This window comes from Blennius ocellaris, assembly GCF_963422515.1.
Source record: "Blennius ocellaris genome assembly, chromosome: 5".
NCBI classification, from domain to species: domain Eukaryota; kingdom Metazoa; phylum Chordata; class Actinopteri; order Blenniiformes; family Blenniidae; genus Blennius; species Blennius ocellaris.
Window position 1 is genome coordinate 13,273,623 of NC_137654.1, and position 25,415 is coordinate 13,299,037.

At 40.3% G+C, this 25,415-nt stretch overlaps 1 protein-coding gene across 1 annotated transcript in view; it reads left to right on the forward strand.

Moving 5' to 3' along the window:
• Window positions 1-25,415, forward strand: part of nphp4 (nephronophthisis 4) — a gene marked incomplete at its 5' end in the record, with an annotated part of 183,363 nt that overhangs the window by 11,173 nt on the left and 146,775 nt on the right. The window contains 3 exons of the mRNA XM_080496857.1: window positions 13,898-14,067; window positions 14,530-14,594; window positions 24,385-24,534. Coding sequence (XP_080352983.1) covers window positions 13,898-14,067; window positions 14,530-14,594; window positions 24,385-24,534 — 385 coding nt within the window. The remainder of the gene's footprint in view (window positions 1-13,897; window positions 14,068-14,529; window positions 14,595-24,384; window positions 24,535-25,415) is intronic.

The following is a 25,415-nucleotide window of genomic DNA, read 5'->3' on the forward strand; positions in this document are numbered from 1 at the left end:
ATAAGAGCACCGCTGCACAGTTGTCCCAAGGCACAGTCCTTGACGCTAAATCTCACTAAATTGATTCTATATGTGAATGTGAGATTGTATCTTTGTTTGCCCTGTGTTTAACCGGTGACTTGTCCAAAAGATACTTTTGTCTTTACCCGTGACACTGAATTGGAGAAAGCAGTGTTAAAGATGGAGAATCACAAGCTCTCCCTCCCTCCCTCCATCAAGTTAGGGTCACAGAGGCTCAATTGTAGCATTCGTAGAATCCAGGAGATCAGTAATGCCAATTAGCATTCACCCTCTGAGATGTGCATGACTGAACATAATGTCATGGTGGTCAATCTAAAAATGCTTACTTTTTTCAGTCTGGGCTGAAGCAACATAAGAGACCAACTAGGTCATTATGAAAGCCACAATAATGACATGTCTAAGAATTCCATTATCACAATCATTTAGAAAACACTGTGGACACACTTGTTGTTTTTTTCTTCTTCTTTTAAATCAAATTGGCAGTGCATAATTACTATATTAAATAAAGCTTTTATTGGGATTACCAAATGAGTGTGTGACTGTGTGGGTGGTGTTTGCTCCAGTGTTGCAATTACCACCTTTTGTTTTGTGTGCTTGGCATACACTTAGTAGCCCATGGGCTCTTCAACTTGTTGCTTTCGGAGCACCTTTTCTTGAGAGGAGTATGCATTCCTTCTTTGTGCGTCGACGCCTTCCGAAAGTAATGCACTAGGATGCTTTTCTGTGGCTTCACTCTCTTTGAATAATTAACTCACTGTTGAGTATTGGGTATCTGTCAGCTCCCTCTCTGCATATGAACTTGGTTGTGTTTTGACATTGATGCATCACACCTGGTTGTGGGCGGGGGGGGGGGGGGGTGTTTGGGACTGGAAATGTGGCGTCTGCCTGTCATTTCACAGCAGCAACTTTGTAAAAGGCTGTCATGAACTTTAACTCAGACTTTTCAAGTCTGCTGAGAGCCCTTTAAGAAGCATGTATAATACATCAACATGTTTCCCATATGGTGATTACATTTCTGCATACCTGCGATTGACTGAGGCCCCATTTACACAACATCGTTTTCAAGTGAAAATGCGGAACTTCTGTTGTGTTTTGGGTGTCTGTTTACAAGGCCAGTTTATGAAAAGTTGCTGAACACGCGCAACCTAAGTCTCTCAGTAACACAATATATGGACACGTATAAACAAGGTACTTCAGTTTCTATGTTCTCTGCAATGGAAAATATAGCAACTTGTCTGAAATGGTGGGGAATTGTTTCAGTTTCAAATGAAAAGCTTTTTGTCAGTTATTAAATATGTTTAAAAGCAATAGGTCCTGCTCAAAGTGCTAGCACAATTACATTGTAGACCAGACAGTCCTACCCCTACCAGTGTAATACCCCCACCTGTTGGTGGAAATACTTTTTCCCTTGAGTATTCTGAGGATGTACATCAGAAGCAATAAGATGATGCAGATAAGTCTAGGACCTCAAAGTATTGAGAGACGTTGAGGCAAAGTGCGTCTTTAAAAAAAAAAAAAAAGTTGAAAATGGGAGGTATATGCCAGCACCAGCCTAACTGAATTATGTTTCTTTGATGAATGCTCTCTGCCCCCGAATGGCCCAAAGGCTTCTCGTATCCCCTTCATTGACCTGCTAAGTGCTGCGATAAATGGCGAGCTGTAAAACATGAACCTTTATTGAGTCTTGCAGTGTCTTGTCCTCCACTCTTTGTTTTCTTTTACAAGGCATGGCACTTCCTCAAGTTTAAAGTAGCGGGCCCATGAAAACCGCCCGTGTGAAAAGCCCTATGATGGATGGACAAAGGAGCTACTATGGCAGCATAGACGGGCCTTCAGCTTACCTCCATCCCTAATTCTTGCTCCCAACTGGCAAACCACACTAAAAGATATACACTTCAATTATACATGGGGACGGTGGGGGCGCGAGCTCCACTGCTTTGCCTGCGAACTGATCAATATTTCAGCTCCAAGGGGACCAAACATCTAGCAGAGTAGATGCTGCTTAACAGCTTTACACATTTGAGTGGCACACCCTGTAATACACAGCTATATATATTGTGCGTGCGTGCGTGCGTGCGTGTGCGTGTGTGTGTGTGTGTGTGTGTGTGTGTGTGTGTGTGTGTGTGTGTGTGTGTGTGTGTGTGTGTGTGTGTGTGTGTGTGTGTGTGTGTGTGTGTGTGTGTGTGTGTGTGTGTGTGTGTGTGTGTGTGTGTGTGTGTGCGTGTGCGTGTGTGTGGGAGATCGAGGGAATTTAGGACCCATAAGAGCTACTGTTGAGGTGACAGTGGGGAGACATGAGAGCTTGTGGAGGTTTTCAGTGCGTTTGTGTGTGCATGCATGTTGCGTACGTCGACTGTGTGGTGTGTGTTGACTTCCTACTCGTCTGTTCCTCTTCCAGCCCGATCTCATTTCTTGCGACTCCATCTTTTCCGTCCACATGGAAGAACTTAGAGACACTGTTTAGTGTATACTTTCTCCATCTTTGTGGGCAGCGTTCAGAGGATTAGGTTGAAATGCTCAAAGCCGCGTCACATCTTGTGTGTGTGTGTGTGTGTGTGTGTGTGTGTGTGTGTGTGTGTGTGTGTGTGTGTGTGTGTGTGTGTGTGTGTGTGTGTGTGTGTGTGTGTGTGTGTGTGTGTGTGTGTGTGTGTGTGTGTGTGTGTGTGTGTGTGTGTGTGTGTGTGTGTGTGTGTGTGTGTACAGAGGGTTGGAAAATGTCAGAAAGTGATTGTTTTGTGTTTTGTTGTTGCCTTTCTTGACATGTCAGCTTCATCTTTGCTTCTTTAAATGTATCGTCTGGCAAAGTTCCTCTATTGTCTTTCCACTGTTGTCTGCTTTTCCTGCATTCCTCCCGAATTGTGACGTTCCACCTGTGTTTAGACAATGCCCACAGTTTGTCTTTGTGGTGACATTTCAGACGGGATTCACAACGTGTGAGAAGAACTCCAGTGACAAACAGAGAGAGTGCTGAAGTGTGTTATTGGCAAAGGATGGGATGTTTTGTTGGTGTCGGAGACAAAACGGCAAACACCACACTCGCAATAGAAAAAGTAAAGGAAGAAGTTGGAGAGTTGTGCTTATTAAGAGGTTTTTGTAGCATTCTGGTGTGTTTTTTTTAGAAACTAAAATGTGTTTAACCTGACAGCAGTTGACGTCTCTTCGGCCGCACACCAGCCTTGGCTCTGCTCCGGGGCATTTGACCTGTGAGAACACATGGAAATCAGAGTGGACGTTTTCGGCGTTGCCTGTTGGTCTCAAATTGGTCTGAAGCCAATATCCTTTATTCTTTGTTTCTGTTTTCCCTATCTTTCCTTTTACCTTGCTTGTTCTTGCTAAGAGTATGTCTCCAGATTTCCTCTCAATACAGTTGGGTTAGGTTTTCAAGTTCATAAATTCTGTTCTGAATGGATTTTATTAGTAAACAGACAACCTATTTAGTCCCTTATATCTTTGGCGTGGTATTGCAGTGGTTAAATCCTCACTGCAATGATACTGTCAAGTGTGTCTTTTTGTATGGCGTTTGTATATTCTTCTTATTCCTGTGTGAGCTTTTTGTCTTCCTTTAACCACCTTAAAAAAAAGCTGTTTTTTTCTACTTGTGACTTTAAAATGCAGGAGTCTGTGATTGCCTTATCTTTGAGCTAGCTCTATAATAGACTGGCAACACATACATAAAGATTAATGGATGAATTTTCTCCTCTTTCACTGGTATCATCAGTAATTGTATAGCCTTGTGAACAACACAGAGCTTCTGCTTGCTTCGACAATGGCACAACCGAAACAAATTCAAGCTAGGAAGAAAGTGGCTCCCACCCTCTTTTTTACATGGAGTATGATAGCCCCGTTTACATATTTTCATTCAAACATGACACATTTTGCAATCGTTGTCCATTTACATGGACACAGAAACTACTCTTTCTCACTCATATCCAAAAATCATTTCCCAGCTCTGGTTTAAGTTCAAGAAAGTGTCTTATCATTTTATTCGACATGTGTAAATATATTTCTGTCCCCGAACATACAAAGTCACTGCCATTCTACAAAAGGGTCCCGGACCCCATGTTGGGAACCAGTGGCTCCGCATATCGAGGAGATTTTGTGAAAAAAGGAAATGAAAGACTTCAAAATACTGAGGTGTTTATAGGATTCATGCAATTGAGGCTGCTTCTATCTACTGAGATAGCCTATTTTCAAACAACTGTTTGTATCTTTTTGAAGTCATGTCAGCTTAAAGTAGCTGAAGATGACATTAAAAAAAAAAAAAAAAAAAAAGAATAAGAGAGAATTGCTGTACAGTGCCAGTCCATTCTGGACAGAAATGGCAGCATTGTCACCCTCCTTCCTTGGAGGCATACCATGTAATTGGACTGTTTCTCCAGTAATTGCTGCAGTGCTCTCATCTTTGGCTGATAGCTTAGCCAACCCCCCCCTTACCACCCCCCACCCCATCCTTTGTCCTATGTTTTTTCTTCATTTTTTCCGCTCTTTTGTTTCTATGACATATATAACCACCTCTTTTTGTTAAACATCAGCCATATTGCACATGTCGGGGGACGCTTGCATTCATTGCTACCAGGAGTGCATCTCAAACCTGTTTTTTTCCCCACCCTTAAACTCGTCACTCGGATGGCAGCAAATAACACCTTTTCTGTCTTCTCCTTCTCAATTAGCTCCATTACACGTTTTGTTATTGTTCCACCTGTCACGCTTGAGGGCTTCACAGCCTTTCACTCTCTGCCTTCTTGACACACACATTTCGGATGCTTGAAAATGGTTAAAGGTCTGAGACGTTGGCATGCAACACTCAATTTTATAATCCAGATTCAGAACCTATTCAGCAATAAGGATTATTCTTCGTCCCACGCTGGTCTTTGAGCAGTTGAATTTTCTTCTCAACAAAATTATGAAGTAATGTAGGAATGTGTTGTTAAAGCTGGAAATGAGTCATCACCATGGCTCCACTCTCTGGTTCTTCGTCTGCTGCTTTTTAATTAAATTGTTTTGGTTTTACAGTAAAGTCAGCCGTCTTAAAGTACCCCACTTTTTGTATCTTGACTATTACATTCGAGTGTTGCATAAATAGATCAAGTCATCCAGATATTTTGGCTTCTGAACCAGCAAATACACTGAAAGTGCACCAAATAAGAAAATCTTAACAAAAAATTGCACATTTTTACAAAGCCACTTTCCAATTGATTGGAATTGTTTGTGAAATGTCAATAAAAACAGGATGCAATCAGTTCTAATTGCCATAAAACATTATATCATCCATGGATTGGTTCTCTGTCTTCCACAACTTTTAGAGACTGACTATTGGTGCAAGAAGAGGTCACACTTGACAAACAGGACCCTTTCCCAACTCTTTTGAGATGATAATACTGACATAAAACTGAAATGAGCAAATATTTTTGTAAAATGATCGTTTGCCCTGCTGCACAGTGGTGCCACGGTCAGCTCTCTCACCTCAAAGTGAGTATTGTGAGTATCATGTGTGAGTCCGAGACGAGGACCTGTCTTTGTGGAGTTTGCCTCTTTTCCCTATGCATGCATGGTTTTTCTCCCACAATCCAAAAACATGAATTTGTGATGAATTGCTGAGTCCAAGACCCCATTTTCTCAACATCATTAAAACAACTAGTTTTGGAATTTTCATTTCAGAGAAGTTTCATGTCTGCACAGGAATGTTTTCAAACCAGTATTGACATGGCGACAGTAGAAAGGCTGACAAAAATGTAGTGTTCATGTAGGACCATTAGTGGATGTTGATGTTTTTGGATTGAATCCTGTGCATAGAATGATTAGCTATAAACATTAACAATTGGCAAGTACACAAACATTGGTATGGGCAGACAATGAAGTTGGATTGATATTCCATGTGAGTCTCAACTATAAAATGACCAAATCCCAAGAAAATATGGACTGGGAATGCCACTATGGAGGCCACCGTTTCCGTTGCTGTCCATTGACTCGCGCACGTAGAACTGCTAACTACAACAAAAAAATTGTAAAGGAGCGTTTGAAAAAGTTGCATTTTCCCTAATTTCCATGAAAACAGGACCATTTTCAAAAAGTTTACCCCGGTTTACACAGAGATGGACTCAGTGCATTTTTGGAAAGGTGCACTTTGGAAGCCATTTTCAAAAAGTTTAGTTTTCAGTCACAAGCTACAAACGCCGTTGTCGTTGACATTGACAATTAAAATGCTACAAAAGTTTTACTTTTTCACGTTAAATCTTCGTCATGTAAACAGGAACTAAATTGCATGTAGATGTGAATTTAAGTGTGACTGTCTTTCTGTCTTTTGTCTTTTTGCATTTAGAGTTGCAAAAAGACAAATGGAATGAGATGGAAGTATTGTTCTGTGGTAAACATTTCCTTCCCGAATGAAACAGTGTAATTAACTTTTGATCACAGAGTGTCTTCTCTTCAAAAATATATCTAAAATTCTGTTTTTCCTCAAGGGAACAAGCGAGATGCTAAATTGCTACTAAAATACATTATCCCTGTTGCACTCTTTTTCTCTCCACTTATTAATAAATGAGACCAACTGTTCCTTGCACGTAGGGGAAGAAAAGCAATAACACTGGCATTGTGATCAGAGGGTAGAGTTTAACAAAAGTGCTTGCTAATACATCAGTGTGCGTCTTCAGAAGCGCTCTCAATCCGTGACTGAGAAACAATCACGGGAAAGAGAAGCTTTCAAATCAAACTAATTGCAGCTTCCTTTCACTTTATTAATCACTTGGACATGTTATTTACATTTAACATTTTCTCTTTAAGAAGTGATACTCCTTTAGCTACTGGTGGGGGACATATACAGTAAGTCCTTTTGATATCTCTTTGGGTTGAAACAGTTGCTCGCTGTTTGCAGTTGCGGTTTTCTCAAATGTTTCAAACTTGCAATTTTAAAAGTCTCTCACTGTCACACACACGCACACGCACACGCACGCGTTCCCGGTCCTATCTGCCCAGCTACGGTCCACGACATTATTGGCCATAGGGCCCGAAGCCTCTGTCCCCATCATTTTCCCTGCTTCTCAATCATCCACTCTAACATCTCTCATCTTTCCCATGCTGGTGACAGTCAAAGAATTTCACACCAAGGATTTGTGATGCTGATACCCGCTGGTTCTGTGCCTGTAAAATGACTCGCTGTATATCTCTCTCACTCTCTCCATCACCTCGAGGCATTGGCTATGCTGGCAGTGCTCGTATCAAAGTCCAAAATCTTCCAGAGTGCGTGTGCTTGCTTAACTTCGTAAGTCTTCATGAGTTGAGTTTTCTGACTTTCAGTTTCTGAAGGCGCATAATACACCCAATGACATGCGCATACAGCAGGAGCTTACAGTTCTGTCCCCAATTATGACACTTGGACCAGATTGTGTGTAAATGTGCCTTCTTGCTGTTGTGACAGCCTTTTGTCAGCCTGGGGATTTGAGGTAACATGCCTGCATAACATGCGAACAGATATGGCAGGCATGCAAGTCATGACAAATGTGATCACCAAGTCCCAGGTACCGCATACTGGGCCTGCCTGTATGTTTCTTCAATGGAAATGTCCCGTTTGCTTTTCATTTGGGAAGCCTCCAGCGGTCAAATAATGGCTCCATGTCACTTGCACTCCAGTTGCTCTGGACGTCTCTATGCAAAACCCATGGTTCATTTGCAACCCCTTTGTTTTCCGCAATGCCTGTGATTCCCCGCTTGAATACTTGCCCAGTTGCCCACGAGTTGAGCAATTGAATAACCACCTCAAGGGGCAGACAAAATTACCTTCCGTTTTTCTTCTTTGATAGCACTGCGAGGCCGCCATAATTGCTTCTTGAACTCAGGCAGTAGGTAATAAGAAGGTGCGAAGCTATTAAACATGGTTTTGTTTATGTTTTCCCAAGGCAAGTTATTGGCATTTTCCAATACTCATTACAATTTCCTCATCATTTTACTTGGCTGCATGCCATACCTGCTGACGGAGCAAGTATAACCAACCGACTCTGAAGCAATCATGCCATCAGCCAGTGGCCTGAGGGAATAAGTAATTTGTTTGCCTGCATCAAGAACATATCAAGAGGAAGAGGTCCTCCGTTTCGGAGATAGGACTCACGCATTGGCTGTCACATAATTATGAACTAATTTTCTTTTGATGGTCAATAGTCAAAGACTATCAGGGGGGCTTGGGCACTAAGGGTTGCTCATAGGTTGCACTTCCTTAATTCAACACAATCATACTGAGGTTATTGCTGAGCAAAAACAAATTGAGCAGAATGAACGGCTGCATGACACTATTATAAAGTGGGTTAGTTGGTGTGGAACTTAATGAGTTTTAACATTTGATGCCACTGAAATCATGCCGACGACCCTTCTCCAGCTGACAGTCACACCTTTCTCTGTATCTTTTCATCTGTTGTTCAAACCAAGCTCTTGTGAGTGTTGCCACCCAGCATGGCAAGAGTAAGAAAACAACTCAAGGCTGTGTAAACGGGTTGGCCATTTACACAATAACATTTCAAGTGAAAAACGCTTTGTTGTTCTGTTTTCATTTTACAAAAGATTTGCGTTTGCATGGCAGCGTTTTGAAAACGACGTCCCTTTAAATGGAAATGGCTGAAATCTTGAAAATGATGTAGTTTTCATGTTGGAGCAGTAGCAGCATTTAAAAAAAGTTGCATTTCCTCCAATCTTCATGGAGACCGAGTCGGAGTGTTTTAAAAAAAGTTACATTATCTCCGATTTACCCGGAGCTGGATCATTTTCAAAAATGTTCAAATTTGGCAGCCATTTTTCAACAATTTGCCTTTTCAGTGGTCCATGCAAAGATGCAACAGAAGTTTTGTGTTTTCACATGAAAACACATACTATTTTCTAAGCTGGTCCATTCCCATGCATTGCATTTTGAGTTTCAGTGAGGCATACACTTCAACTTATCAATTTCTCTTAAAATTTAGATGTCTGCATGTTATACACAAAATATACAAACGCATTATTTCTCAACATCATTAAATGTTCCTACTGCAACTCATGCATGCCAACATGATGCAACATCACACACGATGATACAGTTTTTGCATCAGTGCAGGGTTTCAAAAAGATACTGGAAGATGGCCTGGAATGGTGTGAGAAGTTGATTTGGGTCTGATTAATGCCATGTACTGTTGTTTCAGGCAGAGTACAGAGAAGCCTTTCTTTAGGGTTTAGTTGCAGTGTATTTTTCCTAACTGTATGTAAACAGCTATGAAGTATGTTGTTGTGGCAAAGTATGTACTGATCCATCTGGACCGGAGGGATTAGGATACTCGAGAAATGTAATATTCATATTGTTTTTGCTTTGAAAGAACCCACTTGGATTTAAAGCAACGTTTTACGTAAATTTCTTTTGCAGCTGTAGATGTTCCACTCAACTGTTTTCAACAGTGCAGAGGCAAGTCATTATGATTCACTATCCTACTGCTTTATCCATCTTATGGCAGCTGGGTGCTGGAGCTGATCCCAGCTGACTGTGGCTGAAGGCCTACAGGGCAAACACAGAAAGACAGACAGTTGCACACACTGACATTCTCACATGTTTTTCCTCCCCTTCTTTTTATTCATTTATTTTGATAAACCTAAATGATAAAGATAAAAGGATTTTTAAAAAAAAGAAGAAAATAACTTCATAAACGAGCATCATTTTGGTTCCCCGTTGCACATTGTTGCTGAAATGTGCGATACAAATAAAGCCGCCTCGCCTTTACTGCTCCCTCATCCCTCCATTTACAGCCGTCCTTTGGTAAGTCCTCTATCACCCACAAAAAGGTCTTGGTGTTGACAATAACATGGAGCTGTGTGCCTCTGCGCTGGTGATGTTTTAATGTCACCCCATCGCTGTTCCCCTGTCTTTGCTTAAATTATGGGGATTAGATATTTACCCCCGTGAGAATCGATTGCTGCTTTGTTGACAGTCTCCGCGGAGTATAACCTCTCATTAGGGCCGACATATGCTGCACCCAGCATCGCTGCCGATGCAAGCTGTTTTCCCAGTGACATCTCCCGATGCCCTCGTGGCTTTGGAAGTCGCAAGATCCCATAAAGCTGCCTTAATGTAAAGTTCTGGTGTAGGTCGCACAATGAACCGTGCTTTACTGGAGCAAACTCAGTCAAGTGTCAGAGTGGATTACTTGGCCTTGTTTTCCATTCTGCATCACAGAACAGTACAAAGTTCAAAGATCAATTGTCCTGGCATGCAGTGTGACAGTCAAACAGGCGTAGATACACAAACTCCAATCAATGAAAAGGATAATGATCGTCGACACTGCACTTAATCTAATCTTATGTTTCAGGTTGTTGTGGGACAGACACAATGTTACTGTTGAAAATCGTATAAAACATGGCAAGCTGTGAAAGTTAGTGGAGGAAGTTTAGTCACAGTGTAGCCATCTTCCTCACTCAGTTGGCTCTCCCATACTAAAATATTCATGATGGTTTTGCTTTTTTTCCCCCTGTTACTGTTAATTATTGCAAATTGAACACACAATATTTGGTCTTTGGGGACCGACACATTATTATTATTATTTTTTTTTTGCCAGCGATTGGACCAAAATCAATTTGGAGATGTATCAAAGCAGAGGAAATGAAAAAGGAAATCAAGCTTTCACTTGGAGAGCCATCATGAACGATGGCCATGGTTTGGATTACTTTGAGACGTCTTCAAATCTCACATAATCACAGTGAGAGGAAACTTGAGGGAACATGATCGAAGATGCCCCCCCCGCCTTCCAGTTTTTTGTTTATGCAATTTGGAAAAGGTCCAAGAAGAGTTCATTGAAAGACACAGATTTGATTTAGGAGTTACGGTTGGAGGGAAATAAATAAATGGAGTGAAAGTAAAGTGTTCAATCCATGCATACAGAATGGCTGGCATCCGGGATGGTTGATGTTTTTTTTTTTTTTCTCTCCCCACTCAGCCAGCTGCTGTTTCTGATTGTGGAAAGCTGTCGGAATTCCAGTTCTGCAAACAGAGCAAATACTTCTTACCTGAGAAAATCTGCTTCGTCAGTGAGAAATGAGGCACTTTTGAGATTGGATCAGATAAATTGTATTAGGATTTCATAAAATTGCTCTGCTTTCAAAGTACCCATCTAAAGTTCACTGGCTAAAATGTCATTATTTATTTTATTCACAACTTTCATGGCCTTTGTGTTCAGGCCTTGCAGGGGAATGCGTCAATGCTGAATCACCTCCAGGAGGTCACTTTTCTTTCAGAAAGAGCACCAGTCTGTGGGCTGTGTAGTATTGTGCAAATCTCAGCATCCTGGTCAGCAAGGAGACGCTTTGAAACACCTGATTAAAACCGCTTTCTTTAAATTTGTATTCACCAGTGTTTTGTGCATGGAAAACTAGTCATTTAAACTCGCCATGCACTGTGATGAAAGTCAGATATGGCCCAAATAGGAATGCCTCAGAGGCTTTGAATTTGAATATACAGCTTTGTGGTGGCTGATAGCTGAGTGTGAAGATGACCAGGTTGTGCCACAATAGGCTCGGAGAAATTGGTTCTGTTTTTTCAAGGTACCTCACATCTTTTTGTGCCATTTCTCTCTGTTGATGGCGTCATGTTTTTCTTTATGGTTTTGAAAAAAAAAATAATAACAGGCTTTATTGTACTCGGGGACCAACGGATCAGAGAGAATTTGTGGGCCTCTTTATCATATTCGGGCCTTTGTGCATGTAAATCAGTGTGGCTCTGCCGTAGGTAGGCTATTATTTCCAATTTGAATGGCAAATCAGACCCTGTAAACAATTGCACCTATACCTGGCACGGACTACAAACAGGCTCCCAAAAGGTTCCACTGTCTCCCTCTGAACTTGTCTAAAAATAGCAAGGTCGGTCAACCCTCCACATAATCCTAAAGAGTCTGCTCACAAGGAGGACATACCCACCTCCTGAATGCAAGATTTTTTATGCTACATCAGGTTTTCCTCAGAGTGTGGCTCATTCTTTTTAGATACCTGCAGCAACATGAGCTTGACCACAGAGAAATAAAAGCAGCATGGTGAAGAAAAAGGTTTTATTCTGGGGTGTATTACATGGCTGGAACAGAGAAAAGCAATTTGTTGCAGTCTGAAGCGTCATATTTGAACAGTATTGTTTGTTTGTATGCCGACTCCATGCATGAAGTGGCATCCGTCTCATCCGCACTTGTCACATTTCCTCTAATTTCCATCGATGCAGCTTGGTGACATGATGACACGCATTTCATTATCTCATCCCCGAAGCTCTGATTGAAGGTTTCCTTCTTTATTGACTGACAACTTTGCTATTTGAAGTGTCTTCAACTCATCCAGAGGAACATTCACTTCAGATTATAGCAGTGTGGGTCTGACCTCCGCTGACAACCACTGGGGAGCCATGGGGGATGTCTTTTTCCAATATAATTTTTCACTTTTGTTTTTTTTTAAATTTTGGAAGAAGAAGAAGAAACGGCTGGCAGGAATCCTTAAACTGCTTTATTAAAACATCCCTTTCTAGATCTCACTTTGTTGAATGTGTGTTGGAGATTTAATAAGTGCAAAACTGCAGTGTGAGTAGAGTTGCAGACTGGACATGAAGACCCACCAGATTCCAAATTAGAAACCCATAACTCACACTCTAATAGTTGGACCATTTTCAGAGATTAAGAAGACATTTTGTTTGACTTGACTTGGGAATTCTGATAATGTTGCAATTTTCTCCCTTGAGCAGTTTTTTGATAACTCCGTCTCTAAACATCAGAGAGTTAAGAGTCACACTCGTGTGTGTGTGCCTCATATATAGTACCCCATTCTTTTTCCACAAGATAATCTTTTGAATATTCTACAGACACACTTTTATCTGTCGCAAACCCCACACCTGGTGAAAATGTCTGTTTATAATGTTCTTGGGACCGTGCAGTGTGACTGTGTAAATGTGTGAACTAAACACTCGCTGTGTGTAATGTTCTTATTCTGAGTGTCCTTGAACTGCAGCAGCTCAATACGGCAGCAACAGTTGATGCTTGGAGCCAAACTAGGTGCCGTGGGACTGTACACCATCTGTACTTGTTTATAGGTCACTTCCCTCAAGTGGTTCCCAACATGCTGTTTATTGGTCATTATTATTGTATACATCGTTCAACTCATCCTGATCTTTCTGCAATATGCTTGGTCTCTTTGGCACAAAAGAGGACATTCAAAGTTCATGGAATAGTTTTACTAACATGAGAAATGTGTATGTATTTATATATATATCACACAAAGTTTTTCTTTACTTTTGTCTCTCGCAGGCATAAATGACTCATGTTTCTTTACTGCAATGCAAAGCTGCCATTTGCAAAGACCTGGGTCGTGAAGTCAGTGTCAAGGTGCTAAAGTCTGTTTATTTTGTCCAGATGGTCTCTGCTGTTGTTGCCCATCTATATTTACAGTAAGCACTGAAACAAAAACTTATCGGACACTTCATGACGTTGACATATACACAATCACTGCAACTTAATATTGTTTAAACATAAAAAAGAAAAATGTATCAGATCATATTAATATATGTACTTAATGGTAAATGGACTTCATTTATAGTACTTTATAGCTGTGAGAGCAGCCCCAAAGCGCTTTACATAGCTCGTCACATTCACCCATTCACACACCATTGGAGGCTGTAGCCATGCCTGGCGCTGTCACTCCAATGGGAGCAGTTTGGGGTTCAGTGTCTTGCCCAAGGACACTTCGCCATGTGGGCCAGCAGACATGTCAGAGATAGGAATCAAACCTGCAACCATCTGATCGGGAGACGCCTGCTCTACGAACCGAGATATGCCGACGAATGTAGTTTTGCAGTCTATTGCATGATTGTTGATGCTTGTCTGACCTCCATCTACACGTGTTTGTCTAGGTCCTGTACTTCCACACGTCTCTGCTGCTGCCCAGCACTCTGCTGGTTATCGAGCTGGTGTCTTTGTCGCCCAGGCCAGACGGCTCCCATCAGGCACTGGGTCGAGGCTTCACTCTCCTGGAGCTTTTCAGCAACAAGCCAGAGGCCCCCACTCCTGATGGGGACAGAAGGTGATTAGCCCATTTGTAATCCCCCCCAGCCAGGGATTAATGAAGTTACCCATGAGGGGATGCTTGAAGGACAAGTATATTTACAATGAAATGGATATGATGCTTTGAATGTTATTTATGACCAGCTTGGTTGGTCTTACATTCATACACCTGCTTTTGTAGTAACTGGCTTTTTAGATAATGTGACATGAATGTGGTAATGTTTTAATTATAAGATTGGGTAGTTATAAATAGAGATAAAAAAAAAAATCTGTATTTTTCTAATGTTCTTTAAAATTATTATGTCTACAAGTCATTATACAGCATCTGCATCTATACAAAGTCTGTGGTAATTGGGAGTAACAGCGGTTCATTCTGTTTTCAGACAATAGGATAGGTACAAGGCAGAAACATGTTTTGCTATGCTGTAGCAACTCTGTATATTTTTGAGCCTCTCAGATAAACTTGAATTCCCTCTCCCAGGCTCAATCTACATCATGGATCACCAAGAGGCCTGCTCCACCCCCTGTTGAAGGACACCACTGAATGTAAGGATCTGATTTCTTACATGATGTGCAGCAGCAGTAACCTTTAAATTACATAGTGACGAGCTGGAAACACCACACGGTAATCGATTAAACTAACAATAGAAATAGCTAATCCAGAATGCAGTCAATAGGTACAGTGGAATAAAACAAAACGGTTGGGGAATTTATACGGGTCAACACAAGTAGAACCATCCTCCTGAAAATTCTTTGAAAAATCAATTTTTTTTGTGGCAAAACAATAAATATTTGATGTAGAAATTGTAATAACCTCCCTCACTTTTGTTGAGGAGGTGCTGGGAAAAAAAAATCTTTGCAGTGAGTTGGCAGTATTATACATGACAATGAAAAATCAGGAGAAAAATATGTGTTATGCACGTACAGTATTTAGTGAGAGGGCAAGACATCAGCAATCATTGTTTGGGCTCACTGCCATGGACAAGGACACTACGACGGGCAAGTATGTCAATTCTCTGCCAGGTACCATCGCAGAAGGATGGTTATTTGGTCAGATGCCATGGAGGTGGCTTTCAAAGAGGGAAAAGAGGGAGCACAACACAGCAGAGTACATACAGGATAAGCCTCGGTTAATGGCCTCTCAGGAAAAGAATTTAGCACAAAAACAGAATTTTGTCCTGCCTTTCTCCATACATATATGCCAGAAATGTTTGCGTAAGGAATGGCAATTTGAATGCTAAGAACAATCTCTCCTCCAAATTCTCCGACTCGAGTAAATATGCTGAATTGGCATTTTTGGAAAGTTACAGGAAATGCTGTTAGCAAACATATCCTATCTGATGTTCGCTGGGGTCCAGCCAATGTTGTGCAATCTGCAGTTTGTACAGATTCTAAATCCCACTAAAGCCAACAAGACCTTTCCCTTCACAGTTGGCTTGAGATGGAAGTATCTCAAACCAGCCTGAATCAATAGGCGACGGACCATGAACTACCCTGGTTTTTCTCTAATTTGATTTTGTTCAGGTCAGGCTTTCTTATTACATGTACCTTTTAGTGATCATTTCTACGATAAGAAAACGTTCCCTCTGGGATCGGCAGGGTCATTATTGGCATTGTTTTTGGGTTGTTTTGGGACTATAGATAGATAAATAGGTAAAGTTAAGTGCATCTTAAAGTTCAAGGAGAAAAGAGGAGAATAAATGTTAACAAATTACAAATTAAGCTAACAAAAATGCATTTGGAATAGTGAAAAGCAGAATGGTTAAAATAAGTAATGCATTAAATCATGACAATGCTGCAGTGAACATGTTTTCAGCCTGGATTTAAATAAGCCGACAGTTGGGTTTTGACCTTGGGTGTTGGAGAAGTTTAGTACTTTGTTGCACTAAAACAAAGACAGATGTTTAGAGTTCTAGTTATTCATAGACTATCATGCTATCATTTACTGGTCCGGTCCAATTGAGATCAAATTGTGCATTATGTACCCCCTGAGGTAAAATGAGTTCGATACTCCAGGTGTAGAAGTTGTGTATGAAACCTGTAATTATTGAGTTTGCTGCTGAAGCTCTGACTTGGTCGATGTGCAGTGTGCCCGTGCTTGGCTTCAAACCAACGCTATGAATTACAAAACACTGTAGTGCCTCACAGTGTGAATATCACTGTGCCCAGTGAGAGCCAGAGTTCCTGTCTTGGCTATCATGTCACATGAATATTAGAAAACCAGCTCTCGAACGGACTCTTATGCCAGCTGAATTATTAACCTTATGGCTGTTGTTTAGTTGAACGATGCCTCTCATTTTTAAGAGCCGTGTTGCTGCCACTCGTTCCTCTTCGCTTCTTTATGGTCGAATCCCTTTTCATTTCTTTTTATCACTTTAGGTCTCATCCACTGTGACGGGGATACAAAGTATCCGTGGCAAAAAGACTCGGGAGGGTGAATTTTATAGAGGAAAACAAAGTCGTCGCAAACTGTTTGTGGTGGCTGGCAATAACTAAATTACTTATTGTGGTCATTTATGTCTGATTGTGTGAAAGAATTATAATGGCAATGCATTCCCTGGAGGCATGGGTTTTTTTCAAGATCTATTCATTACAAATTCCACATTATTCAGTTTCCATGACTCTATTTTTCAAAACACCATGGCCCCGGAGAAGAATATCTTAATTATTTCTTGATGTGTTGCAAATGAAGTCTGGGTTAAAAGGTGAATTGAATGAAAGTGAATGAATTTAGACTGTAAATGGACGCATTTTTACATGTCTGCCATATCGAAGTAACTGCAAGTGGGATGCTCCATCATCATTGCAATGGAATGTGTTTCAGCAGCCCAATAGCTTCTAACGATTCTGTTTACAATATGTCATTTGTATTTGTAGTTGTGTTCACACGTTTGCTTTTAATCAGTGCTATTGATCTTTATGATATTACGTTTCTGGGTACATGAAACAAACCAAGAAAGTTTGAAGACTGCAACATCATATATTATACAAGCTGTAAATACTCTTTGAGCCAAATTTGTGATCTTTGGCTATTTACTTTATATACACTTTAATTGACTTGGATAAATGACAAAATCTACTGCTAATGGATTATCAAACCATGCCAAAATGTGGTAATACATTTATTGGATAGCTTTGCCATCACAGGGGGAGTTTTCTTTTTTTCTTTTTCTTTTTTTCAAAAACTAATACATTATTCATTTCGTTTATCAAATTATTTACCTGTGGTCATCCACATATGGGAAATACATATGATGTACAATGACAACAGATTTCTATTCATGATGAAAGCAGAAGTTGGAATAATATTTCTTTAAAACACAAGGTTTTACACATAAAGTCTTAGTTATAGAAATGCAGGATTCCATCTAAAATTTCTTTCTTGATGTGAGGCAGACAGTGAGTTTAGAGTTAATGGAGTCAGTTTTACTCTCTCAAATGTCTCATAGACATTTCCATCATGTTTACTTTGTGCCGCAAGAATGAAAATTTTTTTTACAGTTTAAATGTAAAGATTATTATGGCACTATTGTTTCTGGTGGAGCCCACTTAAGATGCTGCAGGCTGTATGTGGCCCTTGAACTAAAATGTGTTTGACACCCCTGATCTAGTCAGTAGTGACTGGACTCACGGAATAAGTCTTAATGTATTGCTTATGTAAATACAGACTTGTAATTGCATAACAGAAAGTGCGCTCTGACTTTTTTGCTGTTTCATGTCAAAAAAATCACGTCATAATGACGATAAAACAACTTTCTCGGTGCAGAAAAACTTGATGATTGACATGGCACTATTCAGGTTATCTTTGGAGTCGAATCAAAGAGAATGTGGCTCTTCAAATATTATTTTGGAATAAGTAAACTTCATCTTCCTATTCTTCCCACCCGTTATAAAGTTCCATCTTGGTTCATAAGCTCGACCTTCTATTTTAGTAGCGCTTCAGCTATCTGTATTACTACCACATTTATGGATCTAAAATTGATTCTGCCAAACAAAAAACTGGGACAGGCACTATACAGGAAAACAGGAAGATCCAACATGACAGACTGAGATTTGCATACACACAAAATGTTCTCGGTGAAAAATCAAGGGAGACACATTAAGGGCAGAGCAACAAGGACATTATTCCGGCAGAGAGGAACCAGAGATGGAACCAGAGATGGAACCAGAGATAAAATTGAACAGTGATTCAGGCAGAGGAATACCACCTCATCATGAAATACAAAATCACAAACACATTCCATTCAACTGCTGCATTTAGTGTTGATGTTTTATGGTTTTATGGACTGTTCTATTATTGATCAGGTTCGAATCTCGTCGAGGTGTCATAAGGTTTGAGTTCACCTATAATTAGACTGATTACAAAGACAAAGACTTACCTGTTAAAACATGAAAAACCCACATGACATAGAGTGCTCAGCGACAGCACACTCTGTGGCAATTAGTGGCAGAGCCAGTTTTCTATTTTTTTGAGGGGGGAGCATCTTTCCTTCAATTTCCACTGCGTTGATCTGGTGGATTAAGTGAACGATCAGCCTGAATGGCACAGGTAGGCATCATGATATAATTTGTTTTAGGTTGAGGAGATTCAATTAGCAGGGAGCCTCCCAGCTGTACCATCTGTATGACCAGCAGGCCTCTATATAACATGAATGCCTTTTGGTCGCTCATCAATAAGAAAGGGAACCAGATGTTGCCTGAACTCCCGTTAATGTGACGACTTTTCCATCGCTGGGCTCATTTCCTGCAGTGTTTTCCTCTCGTCTTGTCAAAAGCAGTACACTGGGCTCAGCTTTGGTTGTCGTCTCCTCTCATTAAAGTTGCAACAATTTCAAGGCATTTCATTAGAGGTAATACACTGTGGCAGGCTTTATTGTTTTGGCTACTAGTTGTTTTCAGCGTATTAAACTTTGAGATGCCTGCAGTTATGTGTTCAGCATTGTGTATGATGTGTGCATGCTTTAAGGACTTGTAAGGAGCGTTGTGCTGTTTACACAGTGGGGCTTTTTTTCTGCTCCAAGGCCAGGACTCTGTCCTCAGGAGTACACATGGAGGTCAGCGCTCTCTCTCTCTCTCTCTCCACTGGATTCAGTGCTAAATGCGGTCTTCGTCATCAAACCCATCTGAGAATTGTTTGCTGCATCACATCGTGCGGTAACCGCGGGAAAAAAAAGGAGAAACGAAAGTGAGAGGAGACTCCTAAAAAAATGTGTTCATCAAGCTCCTCTTCAGTGAAAATAAAAACAGATCGATGGTAAGAATGAGTATACCGGGTGGCTGCACATAGACACTTCGTCCTTAACTATTTTATTTTTATTTTGAGGGGGCTCGATCTTAATCTTGAATGTCGGTAGATTCAAGTGGGCAGTGCGCATTTTCTCTTGTACTTTACTCTTTCTTAAGTCATTTCATACAGATAATGGGATTTCCTGTGCCATCACAATCGATGGCATATTATTGATAGATTTTGTTTTTGACTGATTATATAATCAAAACCTTTATACAATATTACAGTACAAACTGCCTCGAATAAACATTCAGTTTTCAATGAAATAAAATTATCTGTGCTCCTTTTTCCAGCTTTAAACCATGAAGTGTAACCAAAAGTCATAAATTCAGTGGAAAAAGCCAGACGATATATTGGGAGCACGTATGTTTAAACTGACACAGAAAACGAAGCAGGCGAGAGACATTGGCAGTGGCAGAGAGTCAGAATCCCTTTATTTTGCAGAGCTGGAGTCAGGGTCAAGAGGCAGGAAATAGGAAAAGGAGAGAAGATGGAGAGGGGGAAGTTGCCTCTGGGCTTTTCAAAGTCCTGAAGGATGGGAGGGCTAAAAATGGAGGAGGAAACAAGCGCAAAGGGAGGGAGGGAGCTCATTGGCTTGGTCTAAGCTTCTCTCCTCAACCAAATGGGAGAAAAGAGGTGAAAATACTGAAGTGAGAAGCACGGCGGGTCACTCTGGGGACCTCTTAATGTGATGAGAGGACAAACAGATGGTACATTGTGTTCAAATTTGCATATAATAATTTGAAGCACCACCATAACAGATTAATTTACTGTCCATGCCTGTGTTTAAGGGACGGAGTGGCCGTGTCTTTACAAATTTTGCCAATGATGCATAACACCAACATAAAGAAGTTTCTCAGATTAATTTCCGAAAAGTTTTTCCTGCTTATATTCTCGTGTTTACCGCCCACACCAGACTTATCGTTTGAGTGGATTTGACACTGCAAGCAAATATATTGAAGTAAAACATTGTTTTTACCCCTGGATCAACTCTCTCAGCTTTACCTGGACCTCCAGTTTTGCGCCAAGCTTAAGTAAACATTACATATCATCAACAACTGCGGGATTTGCCTTTGCAGCTTCAACCATTTCAAACATTCCAATGTAAACATGTCAATTTTATTTTTGTGATAATTATATTCGTAGGGTCCCTCGATGAGGTCTTGTTTACAGATAACGATACGCAGGACCGGCATTTCAAAAAGTGGTGTTTTCAGTAGCTCCAGGCAACATTGTTGTGTACACAGACCCCATTAAAGAAACCAAAGTTTTCTGTTTTTCACTTGAAAACGCTGTGGTGTAAACGGGGGCTAAATGTCCCACCCGAGGATGAATGATCATTCCTCAGTCTTGTTGACAAAGCCTCTCTCCAAGCCCAACTTCCAGGAATATCTTTGTGAATTCTACTTTTCTCTTACGATCTTCTCCGAGGACCACCATGTCTGACTGATGCTGAGCCATTTTTATTTATTTTTTTTTTACCCCCATCCAACCTTCTTGTTTTCACATCTCCTGCCAAGCTGCTGCTCAAACAACTCCGAGGTTTCCCACCAGTGCCGTAAGGACATTTTGGGTTAGGATTCTAATCTATGCGCAGCATCTGACTGAAAATGAAGTGTGATGCATAATGAATAACAAGAAATGAATGATGGAAGATGCTGACACCTGGGCACCATCTGCATCAGGAAACTTCTCTGATTCTCCCCCATCCTACTTTTTTTCCATATTTCATGGCAAGAAGCACCTTTGCGATGAAAGCAGCTGTTGCCACGGAAAACGTTTGTAGAACAGAGGCGTAGCTGTGCGGTAGCCTGAGAGATTTCCCCAAACCACTTTTCCTTTTTTTTTTTGTCTGGCTTCAGACGTTCAGCTTATTTTTTTGTAGTAAGTTAACTGTTAGGGGGAGTTAAAGGGTTTGACTGGGATGAGTCATGGGCAGGGAGGGGAGCAGAACATAGTGATATACTCCATCATCTTCTTTCCTCCTCATTCCCTTTTCAATGACTTTAAAGATAAAGGCGCCGGCTGCCAGGAAAATGGATGAAAAGCTGTCTACAGCAGAAATGGACATTCTGCCCATCGTTTCTCTGAACTTACCAGCTTTCCATAATATTACATGGCTGATAAAAAATACAACTTTATTAACTCTTCCTCAAGGTTCCAAGATGCTGTGCCCCCCTTCCTTCCAAATAGATTTCACATAAAATATATTTTCCTTCCACTTGTCCTTTACAGCCAATTGCAGAAGGATTCATTTGTTTGCTGCTTTTATTCTTCTGATAAACAGGATCGTTGTGCTTAACTTTTGTTGTTTTTCAAGAAAAGTTGAAGTCATAAATATTTGAGTAACGGATTAATGTTTTATTTATTTATTTTTTTTTTAGCACTATTCTGTTTCTTCTAAACATTTTCTTTATCTGAATTGATTTGAGAAAAAAGAAATGCTTGATCTGATTACATAGTTGTTATCCTCAAGGAGCTCGTGACTTCAGCTCAATACCTGAAGCAGGAGATGCTATTTTTTCTTTATTTCTTTGCAAACTGTTTGAGACACACAAATGAAGAAAAGTGTTGAAAGGAAACAGCCTTTGGATGGCTGACATTCATTTTCACAAATTGTAGGATTATCCACTTCTCTTTGAACTGCTTTGCTATCAGTGCAGTCTATGGTATACATCTTTTTCATTTGTCTGAAGGTAGTCTTGTCGAGAAAACGATATAAAACTTCCTGAGTCACTACAGTTTGTTTAAATCATTTATGTTTATATTCAGCTTGGTTGGACTATTGGAACTGCCAAGAATCTGGGCATTGGAGTTCATTTGTTATTTTATTCCAGTTGTCTTAGAACATGAACAAACATTGTGGATAAGAAATAGCCTGTACACTATACACTGACTTTCACTCATTGTCAACAATGATCGACTCCAGTTCCCCAAATCCCAAAGATGGATGAAGGTACAGCATATAAGATAGATAGATGGATGAATGAATGTGTTTTGTACTTGCAGTAAAAGAAAATGGAACAAATGGGTTTTTTTACAAGGTTAAAGTCATATTGCCCTTCATTTGAGCTGCCCTGTGGTCCCATCATTTCAACCACAGCTTGGTTCTGGTATAGATGTTTCGATTAGCAACAGTACCATGCAGTTATTTGTTTTGAAATGAAAATTGAGACTGTTTTGTGGTGTGAGTGAACTCACTGTGTATCATTGTTTTTGTTTTTTTTCCCTCTCCATTTCCCTTGATTGTTTAAGGTTAAGGTATGATGTGTGTTATTGGTGCCTGCCAGTTCTTGTCATTGTTATTGTCCAGCCTGTCATTCCTCAAAAAGTGTAAAACAAAAAACTAACCCTGATAAATAGTTTGTTTGAATTGGGAGGGGCGGTGGTCTTTCATGCATCTATCTTCCGCTGTAAGCCCCACAGTTACAAGGCAATGCATCTCACAGGGCTGTCTGTCTTTCTTATGAGCGTTCAGTGAGTTCAGAAAGCACTTTCAGACAGTTATAGATTACGACTGTGTGTGGAAGCCACTGATGTAGAAGACAGCATAGAGCACACACCGTCACTACTGCATGTCTAAAAAAACCAATACCAAAAACTTTGTGAATGGAACTTTAATGCTGAGGTGGCTTTTAAAACCGTTGTTTTTAAGATCAAAAAAGATAATAAAATAAAGGTTTTATTCATATAACACCTTCAAAAGCTTGTAAAGTGCTTTGAAAAAAAGCACAACAGCAAGAAAATGAACAAGAACAAGAAAAAGCCAAAAATAATGTGTTGACAACAAAATAAGGAATGAATAAATCAGACTAAAAGTAATGAACCGGGTTAAATTGATGGCATCGGTTGAATATGCATATATGTAGATCCTACAAAGTAATTCCAAAGAGATCAGAGATTCTGTGTGTTTGTCTTGCCCCGATAAGCCCTGATGGATGAGTCACCCTAAGATTTTGGTGTCCGCTTCAGAACAGCCAGAAGGGACCCACCCTATGGCATCAGTGGTCAACCTTTGTGACATTTATGACGAGTCAATGATTCAATGGATGAATAAAGAAACTCACAAATGATCAGGTCATTTTCTTTAGTTCATACTATTATGGTTATAGAAGATTTTGCCATTGCTGCTAATTGTGGGCATCACAAAGCTTTGGTAGGGATTGATGCAAATATTGTGCCATTCAACTGTGTCTTTGTTTCGAAGAATTATGTACCACCTGTTTAAACACTCCCCGCAGTTTCTTCGTAACTGTTCTTTCTCTCGAGAAGATGTAACAATTGTAGTCATCACTTTACTTTGTTGAAAGCAATGGTTATAAACCAAAATGCAGCCCATCACTTCAAAGCTCTAACAATCACCGTCATTGTTCCGTTAAAAGTCTCTCACCTTCAGATCGCTCAGTGCCGTCATGTTTGGCGCAGCCCATGGCAGTGAACGGAGCTTCTTGTATTGATTGTCACTGATGCCGTCGAAGGTGCAATCATTAACCCTGTCAGAGTGAAGGATTGCGATGCCGCTCAAGCTTGAAGGAAGCCAACATACAGTGCGCAGTGCATCAAACCCCACTTTGCCCACCTTCCAAATGATCTGTGTTTTGTGTTGATGGCAGGAGTCGCTGCTCGTCACTTGTCATTGGATGGCCTGCCTGAACGATGACAGCGTCTACCTCATTGCTCATACTCGGGTGCCGCGGCTCTCTTCTCTGTGCGAGCGTGTTTTCCAAGTTGAATGGTTGTCATTTCAGTTGTAGACCTGGAAAATGACGCTTGCAGTGTAATGGAACATTGCACCCTTGGTCACTACCAGCCAAATGGAATATTGAAAAATTGAAGTGTCTCCTTGTTGCGGGCCACGTTTTCTGGTGACTCCCTGCCTCTGCAGCAATATTAGGCCCTAATGCACCGATGAGATGGAGAGCATTTGCTTAGGCTGAATGTGGGTTGAAATATCACATCAAACTCATTTGTACTCGGGATGTTTGCTGGTTTGTCAAGTAATACATTTGAATTTATTCCCCCCATATTTGTTTCAATTCTCGTTTTCAGACGGTAGTCTGTTGCAGATTATAGATGGAGCAAACCTGGACTGTGCAGTGAAAACCCATCCTGCACTGCTTTCTGTGAAGCACCTGTTTCCAGAGAACGTCCTTGTATCAGGAGATGAGAACATCCCAGGCCTGGCTGCTTCTCCAACAGGTAAAAATTACATTTCTCACAGAAAGTGTAGTGTAAATAATGTTCCTGTGAAGAGATGCCAGCATGTGAAGCAGATTTTGATTGGAAAACATTCTATTTTCATTCACCTTCTGGACTCATTTCTCATGAGAAATGTATCTGTTCGTATATTAGAACTGAGCATGAATAATGTGGAAATCAAGAAGATGCCTTTTCCTGGCACAAACTTCTTTCTATTTTGGTTACAGAGAATATAATAAGTGGATGAAAAAAATGGTTTAAATGATAAAATGTGAATTTATTGAAGACCATAATTGTAAGAGGTGTGCCAGTTGTAGACCATTTATAAATAGATAGTTTGTCATCAAAGCATCTAAAGAGTCGTGCTGTTTACTGACAATGAACCCCAATAGCTACATTTGTCCAATCTTATTATATTTCTGGGGAGTCAAAATCCTGGTTTTGTGATTGGTGCAGCCAATCAGATTGCTGGGTTTTTATAACTTGGTACTCATTATTATTATTATTATTACTATTATTATTATTAAAAAAAGATTGGTGATCCTGATGACTAACAAAACATTTATAACTGTCAGAATTGACAATACATTTTGCAAATATTAGTCAGTACTTAAGAATCGTGTGACTTTTCCTTAATGGGGAAAATTTAAACAAACATTTCAATGTAATCAAGAATATTTGAAATACACGTATTCGTTGCTGTCCAAGATAGGACAAAAAATCTGACCAAAATCTGACCACCAAAGGAGTTGTAACCTCCTTTTTTCATTACATTGGATACAGGAACTGGTGGAAGTTTTGTTTGTTTGTTTTGTTTTTGTCCATGGTAAATAAAGAAATAAACAGAGTATACATGATGAAAATGTCAATATTTTTGCAAT